The sequence below is a fragment of the Leptonotus elevatus genome, chromosome 13, assembly GCF_054856555.1.
Source record: "Leptonotus elevatus isolate MCC_2025b chromosome 13, RoL_Lele_1.0, whole genome shotgun sequence".
Taxonomy (NCBI): Eukaryota; Metazoa; Chordata; class Actinopteri; order Syngnathiformes; family Syngnathidae; genus Leptonotus; species Leptonotus elevatus.
This window is the reverse complement of record NC_141251.1, coordinates 13,754,755-13,781,620: the sequence shown is the minus strand read 5'-3', so window position 1 is coordinate 13,781,620 and position 26,866 is coordinate 13,754,755. Positions and strand designations below refer to the sequence as shown.

The 26,866-nt window shown below is 38.0% G+C and overlaps 1 protein-coding gene across 1 annotated transcript in view; it reads right to left on the bottom strand.

Annotated features, from left to right (window-relative positions):
• Nucleotides 1–25,579, bottom strand: part of macrod2 (mono-ADP ribosylhydrolase 2) — a 144,566-nt gene extending 118,987 nt beyond the window's left edge. Inside the window, exons 1-3 of the mRNA XM_086093500.1 lie at nucleotides 25,365–25,579; nucleotides 21,387–21,494; nucleotides 20,286–20,390 (exon numbers count right to left, since the gene is read on the bottom strand). Coding sequence (XP_085949626.1) covers nucleotides 20,286–20,390; nucleotides 21,387–21,494; nucleotides 25,365–25,401 — 250 coding nt within the window. The 5' untranslated portion in view covers nucleotides 25,402–25,579. The remainder of the gene's footprint in view (nucleotides 1–20,285; nucleotides 20,391–21,386; nucleotides 21,495–25,364) is intronic.
• Nucleotides 25,580–26,866: the final 1,287 nt, after the last annotated feature.

Genomic DNA, 26,866 nt, shown 5'->3' with positions numbered 1-26,866 from the left:
ACGGATGCCCACATTTTCGGCGAGTGCTTTAGGATAGTGATTCTTAACCACTGGGCCATCTAGTGGGCCGCATAGTAATTTCAGTTTTGTAACTCTGGGCCGCAACGGCTTTGTACACATGAAGCAGAGTATTTTTTTTTAAACTAAATATTTCCCCACCTGCCCTCGTAGAAAAAAAATCTGAAATATTGGCCCTTAGCATTGTGCTAAATTCATTCATCATCGTCCATATTCTGTTTAGCCACGCTGCTGTCAGCATGTTGTAGGGCGGGGCAGCAGAGTGCAACGGCTCTTTTGACCCAATAGACGAGGGTGTTCCAAAATTAGAAACAGCCTAGCGGAACATCAGTTGAATGAGATGTTCTTGACGCTCGCAAATATCTTGCATCTAATAACGGCAAAAATATGCAGGGAAGTAAATGCAGCACGTTGGAATTTCAGTTTTCTTCTATTTCCGGGTTTCGTTAAGCGTTCAGCCTTCATCATTTTTGTCCAATGGGAGCACAGAGCGTCACGCGGGTCAACGCGATTACGTAATATAGTCCGCTTACAAAAAGCACAGTGAACCACACCAAACGGAGAAAAAAATAATAAAGTCAGCTTTTGGTCCGGACCAGACGAGCGGACTTAAGGACTTTTCTGGTCTGAATACACCCATAGACAAATGGATGCTGCAAATAATTCTGTTCGCACAGAATTACTCACTGTTTCTTTGTTGAATGTTGAACAGCGGGAGGCGCTTCCTGCATTCTTATCTGGTAAAGATGTTTGGGCTTTTTTTCCCCCTAAGAAGTTGATTATGGCTTGTTGGGCATCTTATTGGGTGTCAGTGTTTAGATGTAAATAAATGTCATTGATGACCACATTGTATCATGTTATTTGATAATAATTTTATAAACCTTAACTGGATTTAATTTAGTTATTAAAAACAAACAATAAGTCAACATGAATAATAATTTCTGAGTGGGCCACAGGCCACATTTTACAGGAAAAGTTGAAACGGTTAAGAACCCTTGCTTTATGACATGAAGCAGACTGAGAAGGACTATCTGTACTGACCCGGATCATCGGACGAAAACCTGCATCATTCAGTGCTCAGTCATTGTATTTTTTCAAGGCTTTGCGCAATAAAGCAGTCGCTGAAAATGTTTCTGATTTAGCCATCCATACTGTTCAATTACATATAGTTTATTCACGGATTCTTAAAATCCATGTAATACCAGTGTGAAGTGAGGTTTGAAAGAGAGTATGAATAAAAATTAAGGACATTTTGAATGCATGAAAAATATCAGTTTTTAGCATGATCGTGTTTGGCAGGCATCTTTCCGGAATCTTGAGGGCAGATCTTGTGCATTTTCATGTCAGATGGTAAGAGTAACCTGTTCCAGCCCAAACCACACACTGTGGCTCTATTTTACGGCTTATGTGGAAAAAGGAGTTTGCATCAACCAAAACAACTATGCCCTTCTTGCAATAAAAAGCCCAGCAAATGTAAAAAGCAAAATATATTTTTTGCTGAAAAGCATGTGATTTATTCATGGCCTTTAGACTCACCCTTTCAGATGCAAGCTTATGTGAAGCAGAGCATTAACATTACATGTGCAGGTGCTTTTATGGCTCCTTATCCATTACTGCTGATTTACATTTCCCAACAAGCAATGCGCTGAAACCAAAGCTGTACGGAAGGATCTTCTTCACAAAGCAGTCTTATTTAAAAGTAAAGCAGACGGGACCTGCAATGTGGCAGGAAAGCATGTTGATTCACTTTTATGAGATGTGTAAAAACTGTTGAGAATACAACAAAATACACCGAATTGAAATCAAGAAAATGGAATTATATACAGAGCAGGAAAAAGGACAGTCTTCCGCAAATTGCAAATGCATTTACGTGTAGTCTACTTTAAATTCCTTTTGCAAGATGAGCAGCATGGTATTTTAAGTTTGCATGAGATCAATTTAGGCATGAAGATTTGGGAGAAAGTGTTTTTGTCAGGAGAGTGTAGGTGGAGTGATCAAAACAGCCAAGCATTTACAGTACCAGAAATTTGATGTCAGACTCTCACTTCAAGATACCACCATTGATTTCCCATTCCTCCTAGTTTCTACTATGTGTAAAACATAACATAATGATAGTTCAAACTGACTCATTAAGACAAAGAGCAAGAAGTCATATACAGTACGTCCATGACAGCCTCCCTGACAAATGCATTTGTAAGGCACATCTGTCGCAAAATGATGCAACAACAAGAGGTTTCCCGAACATTTCCACTTTGTCCGTGAGGATCTTGTGCTGAACATCTATAAAAATGCGGGGGTAAAAAAATGTGGGTGACTCATTAATACAAAGAGGAAGACGTCATATACAGCATTTCCAGAACAACCTCTCTGACAAAGGCATTTGTAAGTAGGGCCCGACCGATTAATCAGCCGCCGATTATAATTGCCCGATTCTTGCCCTTTAAATTGGGCCAAATTGCCGATTTAATTTCCCCTTAGAACATTATCGAAGAAAACTGAAGTTTCCAACGCTGTGAAAGTATGCTGAATGCACCATTTTGCTTGTGTAGCATTAGCAGCTAGCAAGTCTGCAGCGTATGTTATTCTTTTGTCCCTAAGCATCCTTTAAGCTGTTTAATGACACCACAGTCGGAGTTAACTGTAAAACTAAACACACGACGATAAGAATTACATTATGAATATGTAAATACAAAAACATCGTTAGCCTAGCACCAAGGCTAAAAAGCGAAGGGAGGAGACCATTCAAATGCCAAGAGGAAGTTAGCATCGACTTCGGGAGTGTTTTTCCTTCAAATAACGAATATTCACACACAAATGCTGTGGGAACACATAACCACAGGTAAGATAACTACGCAAAGGCACAAATTCTTCCCAATGTGTGAAAAACGAGCTTTACAATTAAATCGTAACTTTCTTCTGTACTCACTTTAAGTGTATACAGCAGGCTTGCACGGCACCACACTGCCACCAAGAGGCCAAAACGCACAGGAACAGTCAGTATTTGTTCTTACTGTTATTATTTGAGTTTAGTTATTTTTTGTCAATGTCCTTTCAAGTTATATTTAAATAATTTCATGCATTAAATATATAATTTGCCAAATTTGATTAGCCATCATTCGTACCCCAAAACCATGACAGTAAGCACTAAATAACAGAAAGTGGTCTAAAGGACAGCCAGTTTAGCTGTGACTCTGCTCACACTATATCCACATTAAATATTTCATAGAATGGGGCTCATGATTAATGGAAGGATTTGGAAGAATGTTGAAGTGTGACATTTGAATTGTGCCCTAAACCAGAAGCCCTCTCACTCAGACAAGACTTTTCCATTCTGAAATGTATTTTTTTTTAATATATTTATAGATATAAAATAGTGATTAATGTTGTGAGCTGTTAAAAAGGGACAGGCAGTTACATTTTAAAAGCATGTGCAAGGCCAGACAGTACTGTACAATAAGAAAATATGTAGTTACCTTTCATTTGTGCCCCTCTCTAATAGAGGCAAATTGAAGAGGTACAGGAAACAAAGATGCACTTCTAAATGAGAAGACAAATTGTGTTACAAAAAAATGCAAATATATTCAGATTCCTTCAATCAGCCTGTAGTACCCCCCCCCCCCCCCCCTAAACCTTTTGGTCTTTTAAAACTGCAGGCAGAAAAACAGCACGCTGTTTAAGATTCATGAAACATGTATTTAATTCACCAGGCATGCAGGAGCTTTCCTGACAACCTTTTACTTTACTCAGTCAAGTGCTGCCAAGTCTGACATTCTTAGGACCACGTTATACATGATGTACAGTATATTCCATGACAGATGATTCTTATAAATCTTCCACACATTTCTCCTGAGATTGCTTTGATCAGCTGTTTAAGCCATTGCATCACCACATCCGAGAAACCTCTCTCTAAACAGTATTGCGAATGATAGACATATTCATGCATTTACATTTAAAGCTCAAAGGCTTTTATAACCTTATTAGCTGTATTAAATTGCGGCCACATATAGCAGTAGTGGCCAACATCTCGAAGACACCATCTTGATACTGGTTTTGTCACAAAATGGTAGGATACAGCTGGTTTCCCACAATTGTGCACCTAACCTTTAGCACTCAATGGATTTAGCACATTATACCTATTTCAATGGAGAGCAAAGTGCAGGTTGCTAAGTAAGATATGTGTCTCTGATTAACAAATGAAGTGCAATTTTATAGGCAACAACACCGTAAATTCAAGGATCAAAGAATCTGTAATCGCATGTGGATTTTAAGTTGGTCGGGGTCACTTAAAATGTTGGACTTCAATCCACATTAGGTCAACCGAACATCGAGCAACTGTGTTGGACAATCGCAAACAAAATACAGAATACATGGTACGATTGGCAAAGAAGCATTAGCTATATAATAATAATAATAATAATACAAAGAGCCAAAACTGCCAATAAATGAAAGGACACAGTATTGATTCAGAAGCTGCCAGCTGTCATGTGAGGTGCGGAGTTAAGACCTAAACATAGACAAGAGAGACATTTTTCATATACAAAAATACAAAGTAACAACAGAAATCAGAGCTGGATTCAGAATAAGAAAACACTTGACGTAGAAAGATTGACTGAGAACAGCCTGTGTGGCAGAGTAGGGATAGGAAACTTCTACGTATTGAGAGAAAACTCGGCTAAGGAACCTTGACATACTGACAAAAGTGTCGTTAGATCAAGTCGCAATTCTATATGACAGTGTGTAGACAACCTAAAAGAGACACATAGCATAGCAACTGACAACATTCTTAGCAAAAGGGACATTTGCAGAAGACTAGACAAACTAAGAGTGGCTCTGTCGTAAAACATCCCCCCTATGTGCTGAGGCTAGCCCTCTTAATTGGTTCTAATTGTTGTTAAACAAAACCAGTGGCAAGCGATCGATCACTCAATTTCAGTTCAGCTCAGAGGGCTGCTCTGGAAATCAGCATTCGCAAAAGTATGACACCCTGTATAATATAATACAACATCATGATTGGACTCCTCCCTTTCATCCTTCTGTGAAGCATCACCGCCACTGTTTTCACAGGCCAGCCGAAGACCAGCTGTCCACACACTTGCATGGCTGTATGAGTGACAAGGAGGTGCAGTGAAAGGCACTGAAGCGCTCATTGTGGAAGAGCTTCTTTGAAATCCTCCAGCTTCTTTTCTTTAAGGCCAGGCAGCGCAAGAGTCCATCTACACCCACTGTGACTTGCTCTTGCGCATGGTTTCCTTGCTAACCCTTTTGAGTCTGCACCAAACTAAAATGCAACTCCCAAATGTCATGATTGTTTAGTCATTTTTGTAAAACTGAGTGCATTTAAATCCAGCAACAAGGTATCCCAATACCATAGCTCTATTTAGCTCGGATTTAGCTTCTGAATCACCGTGTGTGGCCGTAAAGGGGCAGGGAGGTGTGGAAACAAATGCCTAGCTTAACCTAAAAGAGCACTGCATTTACAAACACCCAAGCAATCTAAGCTTGACCCTAATGTCACAAGCTTTTCGTAAACACAATACCAATTAGGGTACCTTGGAAAATAAAGAGGGGTATTTATCTCAGGGAGTTAAACAGATTTCAACCATCTGTTTTGGAGAGCTCAGGCCCTGACTGTCTCCCTCTGTCTAGGTGTATTTGGTGACAAGAAGAAAACCAAACAAGAGCACTCAACCGGGAAACAAATCAGTCATGTCGAACACCAGTCTTTGCTTCACATGGGCCATATGTCTCACAACCCATCTCAATGTTCTGAAAAGGGGCTTAAAAGATCATACCAGTGGCAGTAACCCTGGTGAAACTTTCTAGTCAAGAACTGCAAAATCTGAGTTTTATGGGCCAGACAGACATCAGAAATGTAGGTATCTTGTGTAACATGTTTTGCAGACACAGTGATTTATTAGAAGTCAATGCAGATAAAGTAAACAACTTGCTTGTTATCCCAAACCAAAGTATTTTCAGTATGAATTATTTATTAATGCATTGTTTGTATGAAATATAAATGTTCCAGCATTGAAAGTTACAAGTGCCACTTCATTTAGTCCACGCTCTTTACAAAAAGCCCATCGAGGTCATACTGCCAGTAGTATTTATTAAAACACTATGCAATTTGTAGGCAATGGAATAAATAAAAGTAATCTAAATGTTCAATTGCACAATCATACATTTCAAGTAGCCAGATCAGTGTCACACATACAAATGATTTTGTTTTCCTCTGTATAACTCCCTTAATTTCCTCAGCCTTTCCAGCCGCTTTAACCATGCACATACTGCAGTACAAAGCCGTACTACCTTTCTAATGTAGCATTTTGGAACTGGTGTATTGAGGAATTTCAGTGAAAATTATGTCATATTATAAACTTCAAAGACAAGCTGGCATTTATTTTAGGATCTATTAGCTTCAAACACAGTTGTTGTGTGTGTGTGTCATGTAATGTACGCATTTCTTTTTTTACTTTAGTTGATACAATTCTGGCTTTTTCACACTTATGTGTAACCAAGTGGGGATATGTATTCATATAAACATTTACCATGTTTAAGAATGACAATTTTTGCTAAAATCAGTCAAATAATGACCATTAGTTGCCAAGCAGTGATCTGATGGTGTTTGAAGGACATACATATGATGATCTTGCATTGACCTCACTATCAGATAGCGCTGATAAATTGCAACCTAATAGACAGCCCAGGAAGGGTGAATGTAATTTGGTCACATGGCTCATTGGTTATTATCTTGTTGCATTCTGTTGGGATTTGTTGATAATCACACTGAAGATTGGAGAGAAGCTCTTGTAGTTATGGAACTTAACATTTAATCATCATAGTTTGGGGAACTGGTGCACAATCAATTTTGATGTCACAGGTGCACTAAATGAAGAAAATAGCGTAGATATAGAAGCAGTAGTTTTACTAGAATTAGACAAAGAAAACAGTGCTTTTATTGTGCCCCCCACAGTTTTAAATGGTGTCTAAATTATGATGCACTAATACAATACTAATGTTTGAAAATGTTAACATGTTAAGCATTACACTAAAAGGTTTTACAGTTAAACACAATGGGCATATCAAGAGGTCATTTTCTAATTGCTCCCAGCTGCTAAATTAGTAGTGTAAACCAAATTGTGTGGCATGAATCTTTCACAATTATGCCTCTTTCTCTCCCTCTCTGCCTGCCAGCCTGTCTTTCTGGCTTGTATTACACCATCCGTAATGGTACCAAACTGATCAACACTCCCTGGAGGCACCCTCTGTTAGCAAAGTGTCGAACGCTTCTTTTCTCAACACACCCCTCTCAAGCCTGAGAGCAGCAAAGAAGCACCTTGATAATATCACTGATATTGAGTTTCAGAGAAGTCATCGCTCACCATTTGAGGGACTAGCCCTGGAGGTGGTTGAGGAGGGGGAAAAAGGCGCTGATAAGAACCTCTCTCTTTGTCCAAGAGTGGTGACCTGCACTGCTGGGTCAAAATCCTGAGAAGCTAACTGCTATGGAGGTGTTGAGAAATTGAAGGATGATGTGAAAAGGGCTATAGAGTTACTATGGTGTGGATGGTTGAGCCACACATTTGCTTGATTGCCCCAGGTCTTTTTTTTTCCTCTTTTTTTTAAAGCAATTGGAGGGTATGGCAGCTCTCATCTTTCTCCAAGGGAAGCCTGCTAAAAAAAAAATAATTAAAATGGCAAGACTTCTTTCCCAGTCACACTTGTTTGTGTAACAAGTTAAGAGACAATTAGAAATTGTGTAGTAATTAAACTACTAATCTTAAAGTATAGTAAAGTCTGTATGAACCTGGGTTCGAGCGAACCCCAGGGGTTCGGTGAGTCAGTCTCAGAGGTTCAGTGGAGGTCAAGATACACACCAGACTGAAATGATTTGTGATGATATGCTTGGCCATCATTGGCTGCATGTGATCACGCTACATTGCTTGTTAGGGCTGTTTGATTATTAAGTAAATATTAATCACAATTATTTTGGTAATAATTGAAATCACAATTATTGTTTGGTACAAAACAAGAAAATGTTTCAACATTAAAAAAAAAAAAAATTAAGACAAATGAAATTGCAAAATTAAACAACTCAAACAACTAAAAATTTGTATAATTTTTTTTTTTTTTTACGATTATGCTGATTTTGTAATTGTGGAGTTTAATAAATAAAATTGAATTTCCATTAATTGCATAGCCCTACTTGGCCTATCTGTGCTGCAGGGAATTTTGGAGCCTTCAGTAGACGACTTGTGGCTATTGTGATGGTTTGTCACGTGATTTATTTATTGTTACTACAATATATAGATATACTTAAATAATATATATATATATATACACACACACACACTTGCTAAAATTGAATATTTATTATGCACTTGCTCACTAGCTAGTTATACTAATTGATATCAAATTTAAATGTGCACTTAAATTGTTTGTACCTAAGGAAAGTACTAACGTTCATGTCTCCAATATGATTAAAGAATAACATTTGAGCAGGTGAAAAACAATATTAACTACCAAAGGACAATCTTTTTTGCCTAATGCACTGGAGACTTCCACATGCTCTTTGACATGTTTTCTAATGACATAAAAGCTTTAAGGTTCTCTCTCACTTTGATGCTCGTCCTTTTGGGGCCATGAATGAAAGTTGGGGAAATGTGCAATGATAAACACCCATAAACATCCATCTAATTTTACTTAGAGGCTATTAGTGTGTCATCCTGAGAGGTGCTTTCATTCTCTCTCAGTGAGACGCTTCTCATCTATAAAACATGCAGGTTACGCTGAGAGGTAGCTATAAACTGCCAGTTTGCTCATTTAGCAATATCGAGGGAGTTCCGCTATCAGGTGTTCATTTTCCACTGGCTGGCCTCCTGATGCCGTCTCGGCAGGGGGGCTACACTGCTTTGCAGTCATGAATGTGTTTCATTTTAATACTGTCAACTTTGTTGTACACAGCACAATGATTATTATATATTCTAATCTTCACATTGAATTATGTTGTTCAAAAAATAAGTTTGCCGTAGTTGTTGGAAGCAACAAGCATTATGAAACATAAGCAACTATAATTCTTAGATGGTAGATATTTTATTTTTAGATGCCATGTGATAAAAAGTCCCATAAAAATGAAATGCAGTGTTGCCTCGCTATAACGTGGTTCAGTTTTCACAGACTCGCTGTTTCAAGGATTTTTTTTTGGTGTGCAATTTTGTATGCACTTTTTTTTTTTTTGCAGCAATGTACCTATTTTATCAAATTTATGATAGTTTGAACATTGAGAATGTTTAAACAAAAGATAAATGTGAGAAAATGTAAATGCCTCAATGAGAAAAGTGTATAAACTGTGTGGCGATGGGGTTTTAGAGCCTTAAAACATTTATAACAAATGTAAAACAGAAAGCTAACAACTTTGCGGATTTCGTTTATTGCGGGCATTTTTTGGAACCCAATCCCAGCGGAAAACACTGTACACCAGGAGTGTCAAATTCACATCAGCCCAGGGGCAATTTGGAGGAAAATATATTACCAAGTGGGCCAGACTAGTAAAATCATTCTCATCATATCAAGAGCTTGCTGATTAGCTGATCATTTGAAACACCTGTGTTGGCTGAGGGAGGCCCCGTCCACACGAAGACCACTTCCAATGTATCCTCAAAAGTTTCTTAACGTTTAGGCCGTTCGTCCACACAATGGCGCGGTTTCGGAGCTTAAAACCGATCACTTTGGAAACCTGGCTCCAGAGTGGAAAGACTTCAAAACGCTCCCCGTACGCGTCTGTCTGGACACCATATGCAGGATACTCCTCCAGTGATGACGTAATAGTCGCAGCTCGATGACGCGTTGTCGCAGATTGATGACGTATGCGCCAATTCTCGCGTGATCCGTCAGTCTGTCCACAACAATGGCGGATAGCCGTGTCGTAGTCGTTTTGCGCAGCCGCCTTAGCTTGCTTACGCAGCAAAATATTTTGCTTCTGTATTCCCACGTTCAACAAGCGGTGTTGTACTTGAATCACCCGCCATTGTCACTGCAATTGTGTTCGTCTTTTTCATGTTGTTTTGATACATGCAAAGCCATGTTTGTTCTGTAAATTGCAATAAAGTTAGAAGGAAAAAAAGTGTTCATCTTCTTCGCTGATTCTTCTTCTACGCTTTCCTGTGGCTGCGCTACAACGCCACTCCAAACTTGTCATATAGATTATAGCCATTAAACGCCCTCAGTGTCTTCTTTTGGACACACGCAAGTCTTGAAATGTTTCTGTGTGTACGAGATTTGTTTGAAGAACGAAGCCGGCTTTGCTTCCGTCTTGACTGGGCCAGAGACATGGAAACAGACTGGATAGGGGTACTCGAGGATGAGGGTTATATCGACCCGTTTTGCATATACATTGTTCCCAGAATGTATTGTGTGGTGCAGTTAATGAAATTATAAGACGTTAATCCATGTTATATGGATTTGTGTTACCAGTACCTGAACATGTGTCATATTCAGCACGTTTGATTTTCGTTGGTCTATGTTTTCATTTGTTTTAACAAACCATAACTTCAGGTTGTGTGTAAAATGATGACATCCTCGTCAACTCTGTATAAAAGTTGCATTGCTCATCTGAGGATTGCTTGTGAAATTACAAATGTATATGTTTTGATTTAGTTTTGTTGTCTGATGAATTGGTCCGACATTATTCATTTTTTCACTTTACAAGAACATCTCACGGGCCGGTTTAAACCCCTTTGCAGGCCTGATCCAGCCTGCGGGCTGTACGTTTGACACCCCTGGTCTGGTTCTGCCGTGGCTTTTGTAAAACAAGAGACCGACTGAAATTATACATCAACTTCAGTCTGGCGTATTTTTAATCAACAAAACTGCCCAGCCACTGGGTAACTGCAGCGGCTTGAGGGTAGACGTGTACTGCCCGATTACCTGGGGAACATGGGAAATTACATCTGGTGATACACAACACACTCATCCAAGTCCCCCGCCTGTCATAACTTCCTCCAATATCTCGCTCTTCATCTTCTCTTCCTCACCTGGAAGCTTTCAGAGTATCCATCCCTATAAATAAAACAGTCACTGCATTGTCTTTGGCCTATGACAAAAAAACAGATGGCAATCATAACAGTCCTTAGTCAACTTCCCCAAATTATAATCTTACAAAGACGCCTGCTTCAGGCAGCAAGACAATGATGGATGGTATCTCCGGGGCTCATATAAAAAAAATGGTAGCTTCTAACTATTTACAACAGAATTTAGCCACTTGAGATATAATTAGCTTCACAATCATCCAGAACATAAAGCAATGACCTAGATACAACTTGTAGTAAAATTACTACGCTGCTGAAGAAGTGGAAAGGACTGCTTAAAAAAATATGCTCAAGTTAGAGTAATGTTACTTTAAAATAAAATAAAAAACAAGACCGCTAAATAATTGAGCAAGATTAAGTATTCTGGTTTCTGTTTATTAATTTTTTTAATCAGAACATGAACATCAAATAGATTTTAAAAAAGCATATACAAAAATCCAATAGGAATTGCAACTACTACTAGGGCCCAACAACATCATCATCATCACTAACCAGTACTAAAATAATGAAATCTTAAGATAAAATTCAGGCAAATTTAGCCGCAAGAAATTGTCTCGTCAATGTTCACACACAGCACAATAGGCCCACCAGGTAATGATGACATACAAAAAAAAAAAAAAAAAGTTTTTTTTTTGTTGTTTTTAACTGAGACAAGGCTGCTCGGTGCATGAAATGGCTGTCCTTTTTCATCATCTGACAGGTAAACAATATCAAACCATGGGTTCTGACATTTGAGTGCCATTTTTTCCTCCACCGTTTCTGCTAAATCTTTTTTTCCACCTTGAAATCTTTGCCTCTGTGTGGTGTCACGGAGATTTTTTTGTGCAGTCCTAGCATCAATTGATTGGTGAAATAGAGAAACTCTGCTAGTGGATTGGTGTAACAGACTCACACAGAAGCACCAAACGCACAAAATTGTCTGACGAAACCAAACGAATAGATCGCAGAAGCAATAGTAGATACAAAAAGTATTAAGCAGACTGATCAACACTCCCTTACTCAAAAGTAAAATGTATTATTAAAACTACACGGACAAGTTAAAAATAGTAACTTAAGTAATGTAAATGTAGTTTGTTACATCCTACCTCTGCTGCAGAGGCAGATAATATTATCTATACTTTAAGTCATTCAGGCCATCTTTTCCTTCATCCATCCATCTTCTCTTGCTTGTGACAGATTTTATTCCTGCAGGAAACTACTCAAACATCACCCACAGTACTGGGAATTCTGATCCATCACAAAGACTGTGTAGTCTTCGAATTATTGGAAACCTTAATCTGTTTTGTTTGCGCATGGACGGGGAGCGAGATTCTATTAGAGAGATTAAATTGTTTCCATTGCCAGCTGAGGCATCAAAGGCCAACCAAATTGAAACCCCCCGAGTTGAGTGGGTTTCTCTTAAGTCACTTATTTGTCCGTTTCATCATGCTAATGGCAGAAGCCATCATCCCATTATATTGCCACAGCTGAGTGAGGTTAAACAAATGCAGCTTGTTGGAAGTTGCACAACCTCCAAGTCAAGTCTCACTGCTCTCCGTGTGTACATGACATCAAAATCAGCTTGTCTATAGCTACTCTGAGAAAACCTTTTAACCCTGCTGCATTAACGACTGCATTTTTTTTTCAAACTCATACACTTATTGAAAATTCCTGGCTGTAATGTGTTATGCAAACAACATCTTGTCAAACTTGTCAGACCGAATTAAAATTGTGGGGGCATTTTGGTGGTCCCCGCAAGTTCAGACCTCTTTTTTTTGAGGGTCAAAACTTGGTTTTAGAGTTTAGGTTTGAATTGGGTTATGGTTGAGGTTAGGGTAAGGAATGGGGGTAGGCAATCATTTTTTATGGATGGGATTAGGGGAAGGGTCTAGGAAATGCATCATGTCAATGAGATGTCCCCACGATAAATACAAAGACAAGCGTGTGCGCTTTTGTACTACTATAGGGCAGAATAAGTTCCGATACCAGTGCAATTAAGATAAATCTGCCATCTAGTTGTGAATATTGATATTACAACAAATTATATACAGTGGAATTGTCCAACCCGCAAATAGCAAAAATCTGTGTATAACTCACGCCCACTGAAATGAATTGGGAATTTTTACCAAAAACAACAAATATATATGCATCTTGCTAAATCTCTATTATGCATGTTTCACAAAAATGTCCAGTCCCCTACCCCCAAAATAAATTAATTAATTTGGGGGGTGATGTGATGTGAATAATTGGATATGTGGGTAGAGAGGTGTGAGTCCAATGTAGTAGAACAAACGTTTTTTATTTTATTTTTTTATTAATTTTTTTAATCAAGTGACAACTAATTGTGTCATTCCCATCCCTGCTGCATGTCTGTATATTCTTAGCATGCAAGGCACAATAACCTCAGTGAGACAGTGATACTAAGACCACATGCAATCAAATCATGCATTACCTGCTTAAAGACAATAGAAAAATATATCTCTTTGCAGTAACTGAGATCATTTCTGCCGTAATTATAGAGTTCTTTTGTACCCATTTGTCACAGGAATGTTGTATAAAAGATATTGACTTAGCAGGAAAATCACTCAGAAATAAGTCAATCAAGCCTGATAGTCATATCTATGGGACCCTCTCTCGCCAGGAGAACATTGACGTGTTTCTCATTCCACAGAAGGAAGCACTTTATCTATAATGACTCCACATTCCCAAAGCCCTACAGTAACCACACAATCACTTGTGTCAACAGAAGAAAATCCATTGCTTCAGGATGTCCAGTCACTGCTTAGCATCCATGAGGACAACAACTGCGCAGCCAATATGACCTGGAGAGCAGCTAGTGATTATTGGCTTTCATTGCATTTGGCGGGGGAGTTTTTTTTATTAACAGACAGAGAATGTTCAATTAAAAGATTACTTCATCATAGACATATTGCATCACTGCAGCACACAAACAAATTACTGTACAGATACAGGAAATTTAGCAATGTGTTTGATCGTCATCAGTAACTGAATAACAATAAGTAATTTAGATGAATCGGTGCATGTCTAGATTGTCTACTTACAATAACCTTAAATAAAAATTAAAAAAAGAGATTAATGCAGGGTGCTACTTACTATGCAGAGATTAATCATAAAAATTATGTACTGAGCTAAAATGGGCAATTTCCCAGTTTGGCTTAATTAAAAATGCAACAGCTCAATATTGTTTATGTTTTAGACTGCTGAACAAAAACAGGTGCTGACAATCTACAATACGCCTGGAATTGCCTCTTTATTCCCTAAAACACTTTCTAAAAAGGAACATCCGAGGGGAAACAGAAAAGGAGGATTGATACAGCTGAGCCAAAGAACCATCTCAGCTACCCGTTGACAAACCAAGTCTTCCATTGAACATATCAGTAATAGGTGGGGCCACAGTGACACCTACAGGCACGTTGAGCAAGCACTGATTCAATTCAAGCTTTGCAGGAAGGTACTGAAAATGCAATACAATTTGAGGGGAGAAACAAAACATTGTTCTGCTTGGGAAAAAAAGTGGACTTAATAAATGCTCCTCACATTGAGTGATGTTTTGATGTGAAATGTGTCAACACTTCAACTCTAGTGCCAGTCTAGAAAATGCAGTGTCTGTCTTTCTTTCTCCAGAAGAGACAAGGCTGCAATTAAAAACGCAAGAATATAGTCAATAAAATAAAAAACATAAAATCCTTATAAAATGTAGTATAGTGGGCTGGTAATGCTGATAACAGACTTTTTTCAGTGACAAAAATTGAAAAGTGAAAGGAGAACTATACTGTAGAATGGGGTGAAGCGGTCTAATCGCGGTAAAACAGCCAATCAAATAGCTAACAGGAAAGTTGCCAGTCATGGCAAAATAGCCACCTCAATTTACATTACAGTACTTGTACTTGTACTTGTAAAATCAGCACACAGTTGGAGGGAGTGACAAGCTAAGACCTCGGTTCCTACATTAAAGCCAAAATGTGATGTTTATTTGTATCATTTTGAGGGACACAAGTAGCATTGTTTAGCTTTTAAAACAAAGTTGGCGAAAAAGTTTTACTTTTCCACTTCATCAACACAGATTTACATTACCAGAAGTATTTCATTCAAAGTAGAAGTTTTGCACATTAATTCCAAGAGGAGAAATGTGGTTACTTTTGTTAACTGATCAAATAAAAGCATCACTTTAACTTTTTGGTTTATGTAAAATAAATACATACAGTACATAAATAATGTAAAATCGGGGAGATAAGGGGGGGAACCGTAAATCTATTTTTTTTGTTTAAAAAAAAAAAAGGGATATTTTATTTTTAGGGAAAATAAAAAATAAAAATAAAAATTCGCCCAGCCCTAAAAATAATAATAGATGCCTAGTTTTTCAGATATTCACAGACTGGCCACAACTGCACTTAACACTTCCTGAACAAAAATGATAATTTGACATTTCAGTTGACACAGGCAGAAAGTTTGTCATATTTGTCAAAACTGGAATTATGAGCCAACAGTAGCACATGAAGAAATATGCTAATTCGGGGGGTAACATCTTGTGCCACTAATTTGATTTGCTAGAAACACCCCCAAATAAGAAAAAGCAACGACTGCATTTACCATCACTGAAAGTAGCAGATGCCTTTTTCATCACATCGCTACCAGCGCACATCCCAATAGCAAACAAACAAACGAAGAATATGTGAATCCGAGAAGAAGACTTTAAGGAAGAACAAGACACGAGAAGCAAATACCACAAAACATTGCAGAAGGCAGCCTTTACACAGTATGCAGAGAATTAAGAGGCGTTGGAAAGAAAGTTGCCATTTCTGCCACTGTATTTTACTGTGTAATACATTTGTTTTCCCTTATCAGACAGCTCAAGCTGCTGTGAGGCAGTTTGGATACGCTTTGTTCTGACGCTTCAGACACTCATCTCCGCACAAGTTGTGTATCTGAACTGAAAAACAAATCTGCATGGGATGTTTTAACTTGGTCCGGTTATTATTGAGATATGGCTGAAAACACACCAGCTGCCGTGTCATCCATTATCACATTTTAAGCAGATTGGAGGGGGGGAGCCCCGTGTGTATGCGGTTATCTATCCATCTCTCAGAACTGACACGATTAACTGGACCTAGAACAGGACCCGATTCAGCGCTTCACCGGGGTCATTTCACTGTTCAACAGAGCAGCAAGATGTGTAAAGGCAGAGGCATTGACCTTCATTCATTGGGTGGCACTGGCAGTGCAACTATCACAAATATGTGTGCGTGTATTTGTTTTGATACCTTATGGGCCCCATATTAACCATCATTGTGGTGACAGACTTGTTTTTGTGGGCCCCACAAGTTCAGACTTCTATTTGAAGGTCAAGACTTGTAGCATCATGTATAAAGTGATATAAGTGACAGAGTCATTGAAACACTGCCTCTGACTATATATTGTGTCAGGCAGCAATCAATAGCCAAATGAATGAATTAGCACCACAAATATGGATACAAAATAAAATAAATTATTCCCACAGAGTGGAACTGCCATAAAACAAGACATTTAAAGAAGGTTAAATTCAAACAATGCAAAATTCACAGTCTTTGTAACATCACAATCTGAGATTAAAAAGTCTTTAGATGTGACATGGAACGACTTCTAAGATTCACCCACGGCAATTTGAACTCTTCAATTAACCCATTATAGATTGTGTATTTTGTGATGTGGGAAGAAAATCAGAGAACTAACACACACACACACACACACACACACAGTAAAGATAAGCATACAGGCACACAGAACATGCAAACTCCAGTCAGAAATGTTCCAACAGATATTCAAACCTTGATCTAACTTTGAGGCAGATGGCTAAACACCATTTTACAAAAAATCCCTAAAAGCAACCAAAGTCGAAGATAATGACAGTGAAAAAGAGATCAGCTTGTGAGCCATTTGCAGTTTCTTTGAAAGTAGTAGCCCCGTCCGTGCTTTGCGGTCTAAACGATTGCCAGAGTGATTGTTAAGTGTAGTTAAAAAAATAAAAACTTATTTAGACAGTGGAATCATAGTGCGACCACAGACACTGCAGCCCGATATAGTCTTAAAACTTTCACCATGTAAGCGGCTTTCGAAGAGCCACCAGCCATCCAGAATTAAGGGAGCATTAAAAACTCAATGACTCCAATAATTAAACTTTAACGAAGGACATAAAGCAAACCGGCACCATCTAAAAGCTGTCGCCAACCATTAAAACAGTGGGACCACAAGGGCTCATAAAATTATTAACCTTTGTAGCTCATATAACACTGCTGTTTTGACTAAGAACTTCAATACACTGTGGCCTCCTAAACATAAAATGACTTCATAATATTTGTTAAGAGTTTCAGATAAATTGACAATGTCAAGAATCAACAGGACTGGGAAAACAATTAGAATAGGTTTAGCAGTGATACTTCATCTCCAACTGGTTCACCTTGTGATGCAACAATATTGCACAAGGATTTCATAAAGTTAGTTAAAGAAAGAATTAAGTCATAGTCACGAATAATAAATCAGTGCCCATTATTAAAACAAAGTGTTGCAGAAGGCAAAAGACCATCCAAATGTAGACAACTTGATTCTGTGGTTATGTCCACAACACATCATTCCCTTATATTACAGCAGCCACATATTAAAAATAAGGATGGCAGTGATAAATGCACAAATACGCTAATGTCAACCAGTGATGTGAAAGAGGGACAAACATGTCAGTCAGTGTACTTTCCACAAAGCAAAGTCCATCTGGTTGAATAGTAATTTCAAAGTTTTGCTTTTAGAGATCAGTATTTCCACAATATGCAGTAAGCAGCAGCAAATCACACACATGAAATCCAAATGAAGGAAACTGGACTATTAAGTGTACAAACATCTTTGTGTATACAACACGTATGACGATGATGAAAAATGCCATGTCACCATGTCCTCAGGGTGGCTATTTACATCAAAGATTAATTTCATTAGTGTTACCCAACAGAGCAGCCTGTTCTTCTCATCTATTAATTCAGCATACATTAGAGACCACTCATTTCACACAACATACACACTACTTACCATAATGGGTGTGTGTTGGCAAACAGTGCATAAGGAGGTTGAGAAACGATTACAGCAGGGACGGCAAACATACGGCCCACAGGCTAAAATCAGCGCGTTGGGGGTTCAATTCAGCCCGCAGGATGAATTTCAAAGGGAACTAAATTCTGTAGTGACGTTACAGTTATGTGTAGTGCCAAGACTTCTAGAATAATATGTATCCATGTAATGTTAAAATGTATTAGTTTGCACATTTATGGCAGATGATCACTTTCTTTCTTATAGAGTGGATATAAAACAAAATTAAAACACATTTCTGTTAATTTTTTTCTAATTCTATATAAAAAAAAAACGACAAAGTTAACATTATCATTTCTGAACGTCTTTCACCATTATTGTGACCTGTGTATTGAGTCCTGTACTGTTCAGAAAAAAATGTAGAGGGAAAGTTAAAATAAAAACAAAAACAAAAAAAACTGAAATAAGGTGGTTGCACAAGTGTGCCCACTGTCTTAGAACCGGGGATGTAAGTGTGTTTAGAATGTAACAATCACATTCAAACTCATGTTAAATCTGATCATGCTTGCCAACATTTAATGTGCTTATAAAAGTCCAGCTGTTGTAGTAGGGTTTTCCACACATTTGTTGTCAGCACAAGACATGGTGTGCAGTGAACTCATTGTTCAGAGGTATCAGTCAAGAAAAAGTATGTCCAAGGCATTTAATATATCAGAGAAGACAGTCAAGGCAGTAGTAAAGTGGAGAAAATATGGCACAACAGTGACATTACCAAGAACTGGATGTGCCTCCAAAAAGTGTTCAAGTCCAAGAGGCAGATAAGACAGCAATATTTAAGGAAGAGCATACATTTCTGGGAAGTGCATGTAATGCATTTTCATATGTCAGGGATAAGGGACAGGGTGGAAGATGGAAGCCATATCTTACAAAGAAAAAAAACACACTTGAAATCTCTGAAACGCATATGTTCTTATTTTTACACTGCACTTAGCAGATTGTGCATGGTCTGCAATGCCGTGACGACGGAACACCTTGTCGCGTTGTATGACAAGGTGAGTGTTTGCCGCCGTTCCACCGTGCCTCAAATTGAAAAATGTTTCATTTGGGAGAAGTGATGCAGTGAGAGGGGTTGGTGAATTGATTTCAGAGAGCTCTCAGAGTGCTAACAGAAGAATAATTTGCCAAACTTGCACAATAAATGGTATTCGGTAAATGTATCAAAAAGCCATAGCTTTGGAGCCCAATACAACAAAGATTTAAGGTTTTGACACCAATTTTTTATATATTTTTTGTAATTATACTTAATTATGATTTCACCAGACTGGCTCACAAACAAATTAGGCTGTATGCGGTGCGAGATATATAATGGGTTTCAGCCCCCTGGAGAATGTCAAAGTAGATGTTGAATGCTGTTACATAGCAACAACTCAAAAAAAGAAAAAAAAAAAAAAGAGTGCAAGTCTGACACATCATGTAGGTTGCGAGCAGACAAACTTTAGAACATTGCATAACACTATGTACTGCACAAAATAAAAAAATGGAATCCATCTAAAAAAATTACCATTGCCATTACCCAACTTCCAATTACTAAAATCTTTCACTTCTCGTAAAAGATCCTACCACAGACAAACACAAAAAGGTCATTTATATTCACTACTCAGTGATTTTGAATGAAATTTCAAGATGAACCTTTTAGGTTAATTTAATCTAACCTTTTCTTAACTTGATGGCTCAAACGCATATAGTGAATTTGACCAATCAACTTGTGTGAGAAAACAGCAAGTTGAAAAAGTGATACCCTGCATATTCATGAGTTCACATATTGAGCTTTTTCTCTCGCTTTTTCTCTCTCTCTTTTTCCCTCTCTCTCTGTTACTGTCCGCCTACTTGCTGTTGTGCTCAGGCCAAAGCATTACAACTATTTCATTGCCACAACTATCTCATGCCATCTTGGTGCCAGGCAACTACAGCACCTGTCAAAATGAGTTGAAAAGTCTGAACTTGAACAAAAGGTTGTGCTTTGTCGCGACCAATACTTCTATTTTCATGAACAGAATCGGGTAGTCAATGCATGCTGATAAATAAGGCATGCAAGATCACAAACATCTTAATAAGGTCAAAAAGCAGAGTACGTACCAGCATTGACAATGGCATCCAATTCCAAAACCGTTATGTCTCCTTTGTAGAGAGATACTTTGTCAATCAGACCGCCTCCCACTGTCAAAAGCTTCCCATCTTCAGCTAAGTGAAAAAAATAGAAAAAGAAATCATATCACCACAATATATTATGATTAATTCTCAAGCATGTAATTTAATCAGTTCCTCAATATATTGCATTTTAAAATATACAATCAGGTGTACAGTTGTGTAATATTTACAATGAAACATTGATGGTCAAATCAACATTGGAAAAACTGTCACAAGATCATGTGCAGTGCCCCACAATAAGAATTAATGATTATCAGTGAAGAATACAAGTGCCAAGTTGTTTAAAAAATAAATAAATAACATCAATATGATATTTAGCACTTGCTAAATCAGACATTTTGAATTTCTAAGCTTGATTGAACTGCAATAGGTCAAATGCTGGATCATTAACTGTATGTTACAGAATCCTTTTTTTTTTTTTTAGGAAAATACAATACAGTAATGTCTCGAGAACAGGGTTTGAAAACATTTACAACTTCAAAGACCGCAAAAAAATTACACATTTACCTGGTGTTTTTTTTTTGTAAATATATTTCAGAATTGATGTTGAGAGCAAAGTAGGGTTGGGCTTTGTTTGAAATAACTCTTTCAATCGTTCCAATTGCACTTAATTCAGATTATTTTAGGGGGATAGTGTCAAAATGGTTTAAATCGGGGGGTCCAAACTTTTTTTTTTTTTTTTTTTTTTTGCATCCCATGACAGACTACAATGAAACCTACCTATTCATTTATGGGCTTGAGTATTGACTGTCAAAACTGGTAGCAAGGAAATATAACTTGCATAAAATAAATAAATTTTGTCCAAACAAGAAACCCCAATCTATCAAATTACAATGTGGACTGGAATAACACTTCAATTTTTTAGTTTGAATAGCAGCAAACTGTGAGAACATATCAATACATGAGTCTTGAGTACAAAGGAAAAATCTGCTTTTGAAGGGTGATCCATTTTTTTTTTTTTTCAAGGCAAGTATACTGAAGTGCAAAGTGTGGTGCAGGAATTGGACCACCAATGGTGGCTCTTCTTACAGTAGTTTTCTTCTCTCCAGGTTGAAATCTTGTCCAGACTTATTATATAATCTTGACGACGGTAACCCTCCTTGCGTCTCTCCTCGCAATCCATGCGGAGAAGTCTCTCTGTCAAAAGATAATTAAAAAAGGAAAAAAAATAAATGTGCTTGACAGCCGCTACATACCAAGGAAAACAATGTGTATTGTGACTTTACTACAGCCATATGATTGGTTACACAATTGTTTCACAGTATCAGACTGCCCCTGTAACAATTCATTGGAACTTGTAAGGGCTGCATACTGTATGTTGTGGTACCACTCACTGCCTAGCTCAACACCAATCCATCCATTTTAAACACTGCTTGTTCTCTTTAGGTCACGTCTGAGCTAGAGTGATGTCTATGCCACCTGTCTTTAGGTGAGATGTATGGTACAGGAACAACATGGATTGGTCACCAGCCAATCGCAGGGATAAAACAAACAACTATTCACACTGACTGCTCTGGACAGTTTATTTAGAGTCTTCAATTCAAACAAAAATGCAAGTTTTTGGAATGGTCAAAGAACCCGGAGAAAACCCACGCAAAGACAGGCAGAACATGCCAAATCCACACAGAAAAGTCGGAGTCCAGGTTCAAACCCAGAAGGCCAGAACTGAGATTCTAATCACTAGGTCACCGTGCTGCCTATCTATTTCACCGATTGATTTCATAATTACATTAATTCATTAAAATGATATACAGAGCTGTACTATAACTACAGTATTGTTGCTATCCCCCCAAAAATTATTTTCATTAACGTGCTTACACGCGTTTTGTAATAGTAGACATCAAAGTAATAGTATAAAGCATGACATGCACTAAGGAAAAGAGATAGGCCTTTGCAAATTATAATATTGCCCTAGAGCAGTTCAAGGGCACTTCAAAGGGGCTCAGGAAGAAACTTGTATCTAGCCGACAACCAGTCCCAATTTCCATTTTTGTTTTCTATTTACCTTTCATGTACGTCATTGCCATGGTTCTCCTTTTTGCATTGACCTATCCCTACAACTACATACAAACTCAACATTACGGTAATCTGGATCAGTTTGACAATTGGAATTGTAACAAAGTGTTGTATACATAAACAAATTAGAAAAATAAAAATTGTATTAAAACAACAACAACAAATGCACTGAAATGAACATTCTTGGCTGAAACCGAAAATGAGGAAACTAATGCAGATTTTTTTTTATAGTACTGTACCTTAAAAAAATATTTTAAATAAATTATTAATAATAATAAAAATTCAAAAACAAAAATAATAATTGGCTGAATCATTTTCTCCTTTTTGATTAATTTATCTACAATGGAAAGTTATCTTCATTCTGCAGGTCAATTCAGATTTTTATTTTTTTAAGGGTTTCAACATCAATGTGAACAGTATTTTTATCCGACCCAGGCTTGTTTCGCATGTGGATAAAAATTGGATAAGTATCTGACGAGACTGCAGTCTGGACACTCATGTTGCCTAATTTTCGACAAAACTGAACTGATAAATAAATATATGGTTGGACTGGTCAGTTCCAGCTCAAAATGGCTTACCAACTACTAGTGTTGTTCCGATACCGGGAGTGAACCCGATACTGCATTAAAACAGTGGTATCAGCATCTGCAAGTAACATGCCTATACCATTATTTCTGATGCCAATATAGGACTTTGGATGAGACAGTCACTTGATGTGTGACGTGTTCACTACATGCCGAGCCAAGATAGCCTACTGGCCCTTGAATGCTCTGAACCAATGGCAGGGTAAGTTTTTTATGAAGGGGAAAAAAATGAAATTGGGTATCGGCCGATACTGAAAAACTGAGTATGTGAATCTGTATCAGGGGCCAAAAAATGGTATCGGAACAACACTATCAACAACCCGTTTCTAGGGTTTGTCGTAATTAGGCTGCCATTTTCTCAAAAGCATTTGGCCACAAAGGGAAAAAAAGTGTTGATGGTTCTTTGCCAGGGGTCACCGACCTTTGGATCAGTTAAATAACATCTTTGAGCAGACCGGCGAATTATGACATTACAGTCGATCACAAAATGAACAAAATATGCAAAGTATCGGCCAAACCGATATAGCCAATCAGATCGGTGGAAAGTCTAGAAAATATGGAAGATCTCCCTTTACATTTAGCATCAAGGAGTTATTACCTCTAGTTGCACATTTTGCATGAAGCTATTAGTAGATGAGAGGAGCAAGATGGAAGCCTACAACATGAGGACACCATATTCCATACTTTGAATGTTGCGTCTGCTTCCTGTGTGAAGTTAGCATGTTGTCACCATGCTTGCGTGGGTATTCTGGCCTCCTCCCACATTCCAAAAATATGCATGTTAGGTTCATTGAAGACTCTAAATTGTCCTTAGGGGTGAATACCAATGGTTGCTTGTCTATATGTGCACTGCAATTGGCTGGCCACCAATCCAGTGTGTCCGGTCATCTGGCTGGACTCCAGTTCACCTGTGATCCTAAAGAGGATTAGCAATATAGAAAATGGCTGGATGGATGGAATGTAAACACAAACACCATTTGAATTCTAAACCCTTTCAGCCCAATTTTCATCACTACTTTATATAAAAGCTGCTTAGTGCATTGCATTTCAATTAAGGCGACACTTTATGTTGGCGTAACCATGCGGTTCGTAGCCACCACAGCGCTATATCCTCATTTATTTTGCTGTTATTGGATATTGAAAAACATATCGAAAGCCTACCCTCTGTTAAAAACATTTTTAATCATACTAAATGTAAAATTAAGTTTGGAAACTTCTTTGACACTTTAATAGACTTTTATCTCAGTTTACAGCACTATAAATTGGACAGGTAGCGGATTAGCTCAGAATATAAAAATCTTTCATATCATAACACTGTTGCCTGCTCCAAGTACAATTCCTTAGATTAATAATTACCTTAACAGAATGGATTATAAAACTTTTCCCCACACACCTTGAAATAACGGTGCTCCACACAAATATAAAAAGGCCATGAGTATCAAGTATTTTCCAAGACAAGGCATCATCTGGTCAGGTCTTTCTGGTCCACTTTAATTTACATGAGCAGCACATTTTGCACAAATATATCCATCCACTATTGTGCTTGTCCTAATTCAGGTTAAAGGCAAGACTGGTTGCGAGAAAATGGGCCCATGAAGACAACGATTCACACTCACACTAAATTAGGAGTTTAGGACTATGACAAGTTTTCAATTAACTTAAGAAACATGTTTCTGGAATGTGAAAGGAAGCCGGACTACCCAGAGAAAACAACATGCAAATTCCACACAAGAAAACCTGACTTGATTAATGCGCACAGGAAACTGGTAGGACACACATAAAAAAATGAAATATTTAAGTGTTAAAGTTTGCATAATAGTATTGTACACATGGATTAAACCAGCACTGATTAAATGATCAATTGCACATGTGCTGCACCTGCACCTTCACTTAATTGCACTTGACAAGATTAAATACCAGAGAAGGTGTATGCTAAGGTGTGCAATATATATTTTGGCTATCATGAGGCGCTAATAATGTTGCAAATAATAAAACATTTGTTGTCTCGCAGTCGATGTGCCGTTTGGCTCAAGAAACATTAGCACATGTGGATGTTAGTGAGCATCACACGTCGCGACGAAGCTTGCATCGACGTTACTCCGACAGGTGAATGACAAAGAAACTGCTACCCTGGATGCAAGCTAAATACGAAGTAGCCTGGGGAGAGTAGACTGTTGTTTCCAATGCCAAACACGCAATAACGGTAGCCAAGATGCAGGCGCATCCTCACAACATGTGTCCACTTGGTGTGTGTAGGATTAGCGCATGTACTAAATGGAAAGTAGTTTGGAGCCACACGGGGAAGCAATAAGAGCGTTAGTCCATTTTCAAGCACAATTAAGAATCTAGGCTGTCTGTCAGCCATGAATAGGATAATATTCCCATTCCTCCTCAAATCAAGCCTTACCTTTTTCAGTCTTCCAATCCTTTTTCTTTTTGCTCATGCTGCCGGAGTAATTGGTCTTCGAGTGGTTGTTTTTTGACTGTGGCAACCCCAGACTCACTGTGAATTGTATTCCGGGGGATACAATAGAAATATAAAGTCTGAAAGCCTTTAGCCGCTTCTCTCACCTGTGAAGCTGTCAAATATCTACGGCGCTCTCTCGGCTCAACCTACCGTGATTGCGGCGTGAATTAAGTGTACGATTTGAGACCATCCTATTGGCTGGTAGGAATAGGGAAGTGACCTTGTGATTGGCTAAATTGTTGACTCAATCAAAAGTGGGCCACGGTCTGAAGACGCGTGATAGGTCATTTGAGATGGTTGTGCTTTATGGCTTGTGAGGTCCTGCAAAGGCTGGTGGGTTTCTAGTCACTCAGAAAAAAGTAGGCGAAAAAATTAGAGGTAAATTCCTCTAAAATATATGTTTTTATTTGGTTGTTCAAGTAAAATATAATAACTAACTCTCGTATGCATCTATCATTATTGCGAGTTGTGCACATAATGGACCATGTAAAATGAAGCTGGAACTGACATGAGTGCAATTTGTAACTATTTGGACAGCAATAGTTTATCTTTAATAATGAGCATTAATAATGTCAGTGGATACTAGTGTTAAATACAAATAATAATGTTATTAGACCAAATACGACTCTTATAGCAGGTCTTCATATCTTCAGCTTGGATCCAGGGGGGGCAACCTTCTGTTATCTGCTGTGTGCTTGGTGTACTGACTTGAAATTTTACTCACTCAAACGTTAGTCAATTTTTCTTCTCTCTGTTTATTGTTATGAAATAAATATAATGGTGGACACTTCTACAAGCAGACGCACGACTGAATTTAAAATATGCACCTACTTAAAATATGCACGGACAGTACTGGGACTCTCGCTAAAAAATAAAATAAAAAAAGAGTTACATGGCAAAATAAAGTTTGTGTCCACCACAGGAAAAAAAAACCTAGTCTTTTTTTAACTATATTCTTAGATTTGTTTACAGAATTTCCTAGGAATTAAAACCTTTGCTGCCCCAAAGGATTTTAGCAAAAAAGGGCCTTTTTTAAGGGTTACTGCATTCTTTTCAATGTACAATTGAAACCACACCGCTAGGTGTCACTCTTGCAGAACATGTTTGTGTCAGTCTGTCGCTCATCGTCAGTCACATTATACAGCGTGTACCTCCAGATAAGTAGTTCTGATGTTGAAATAGCAGAACAGTACAAGTGGTCAAAGACATATAATGTTGATGGATAGATGTGTATAGTTTCGTTTTTGCTAAGCCCCGGGAGGATCCCATGCTGTTTACAGCGAGCAAAATTGTTAAATTATCATGAGATTCACGACTTCAAGCCTATACTTCATATAAAGTCATCCCTTTGACTCATTGTTGTTTTTCAGCCAATTTATAGCAGTTATTTTTGTTTCTATTGTTTCTGGGTACAGTACGCCTCTGCAGTCTGCAATTTGTGT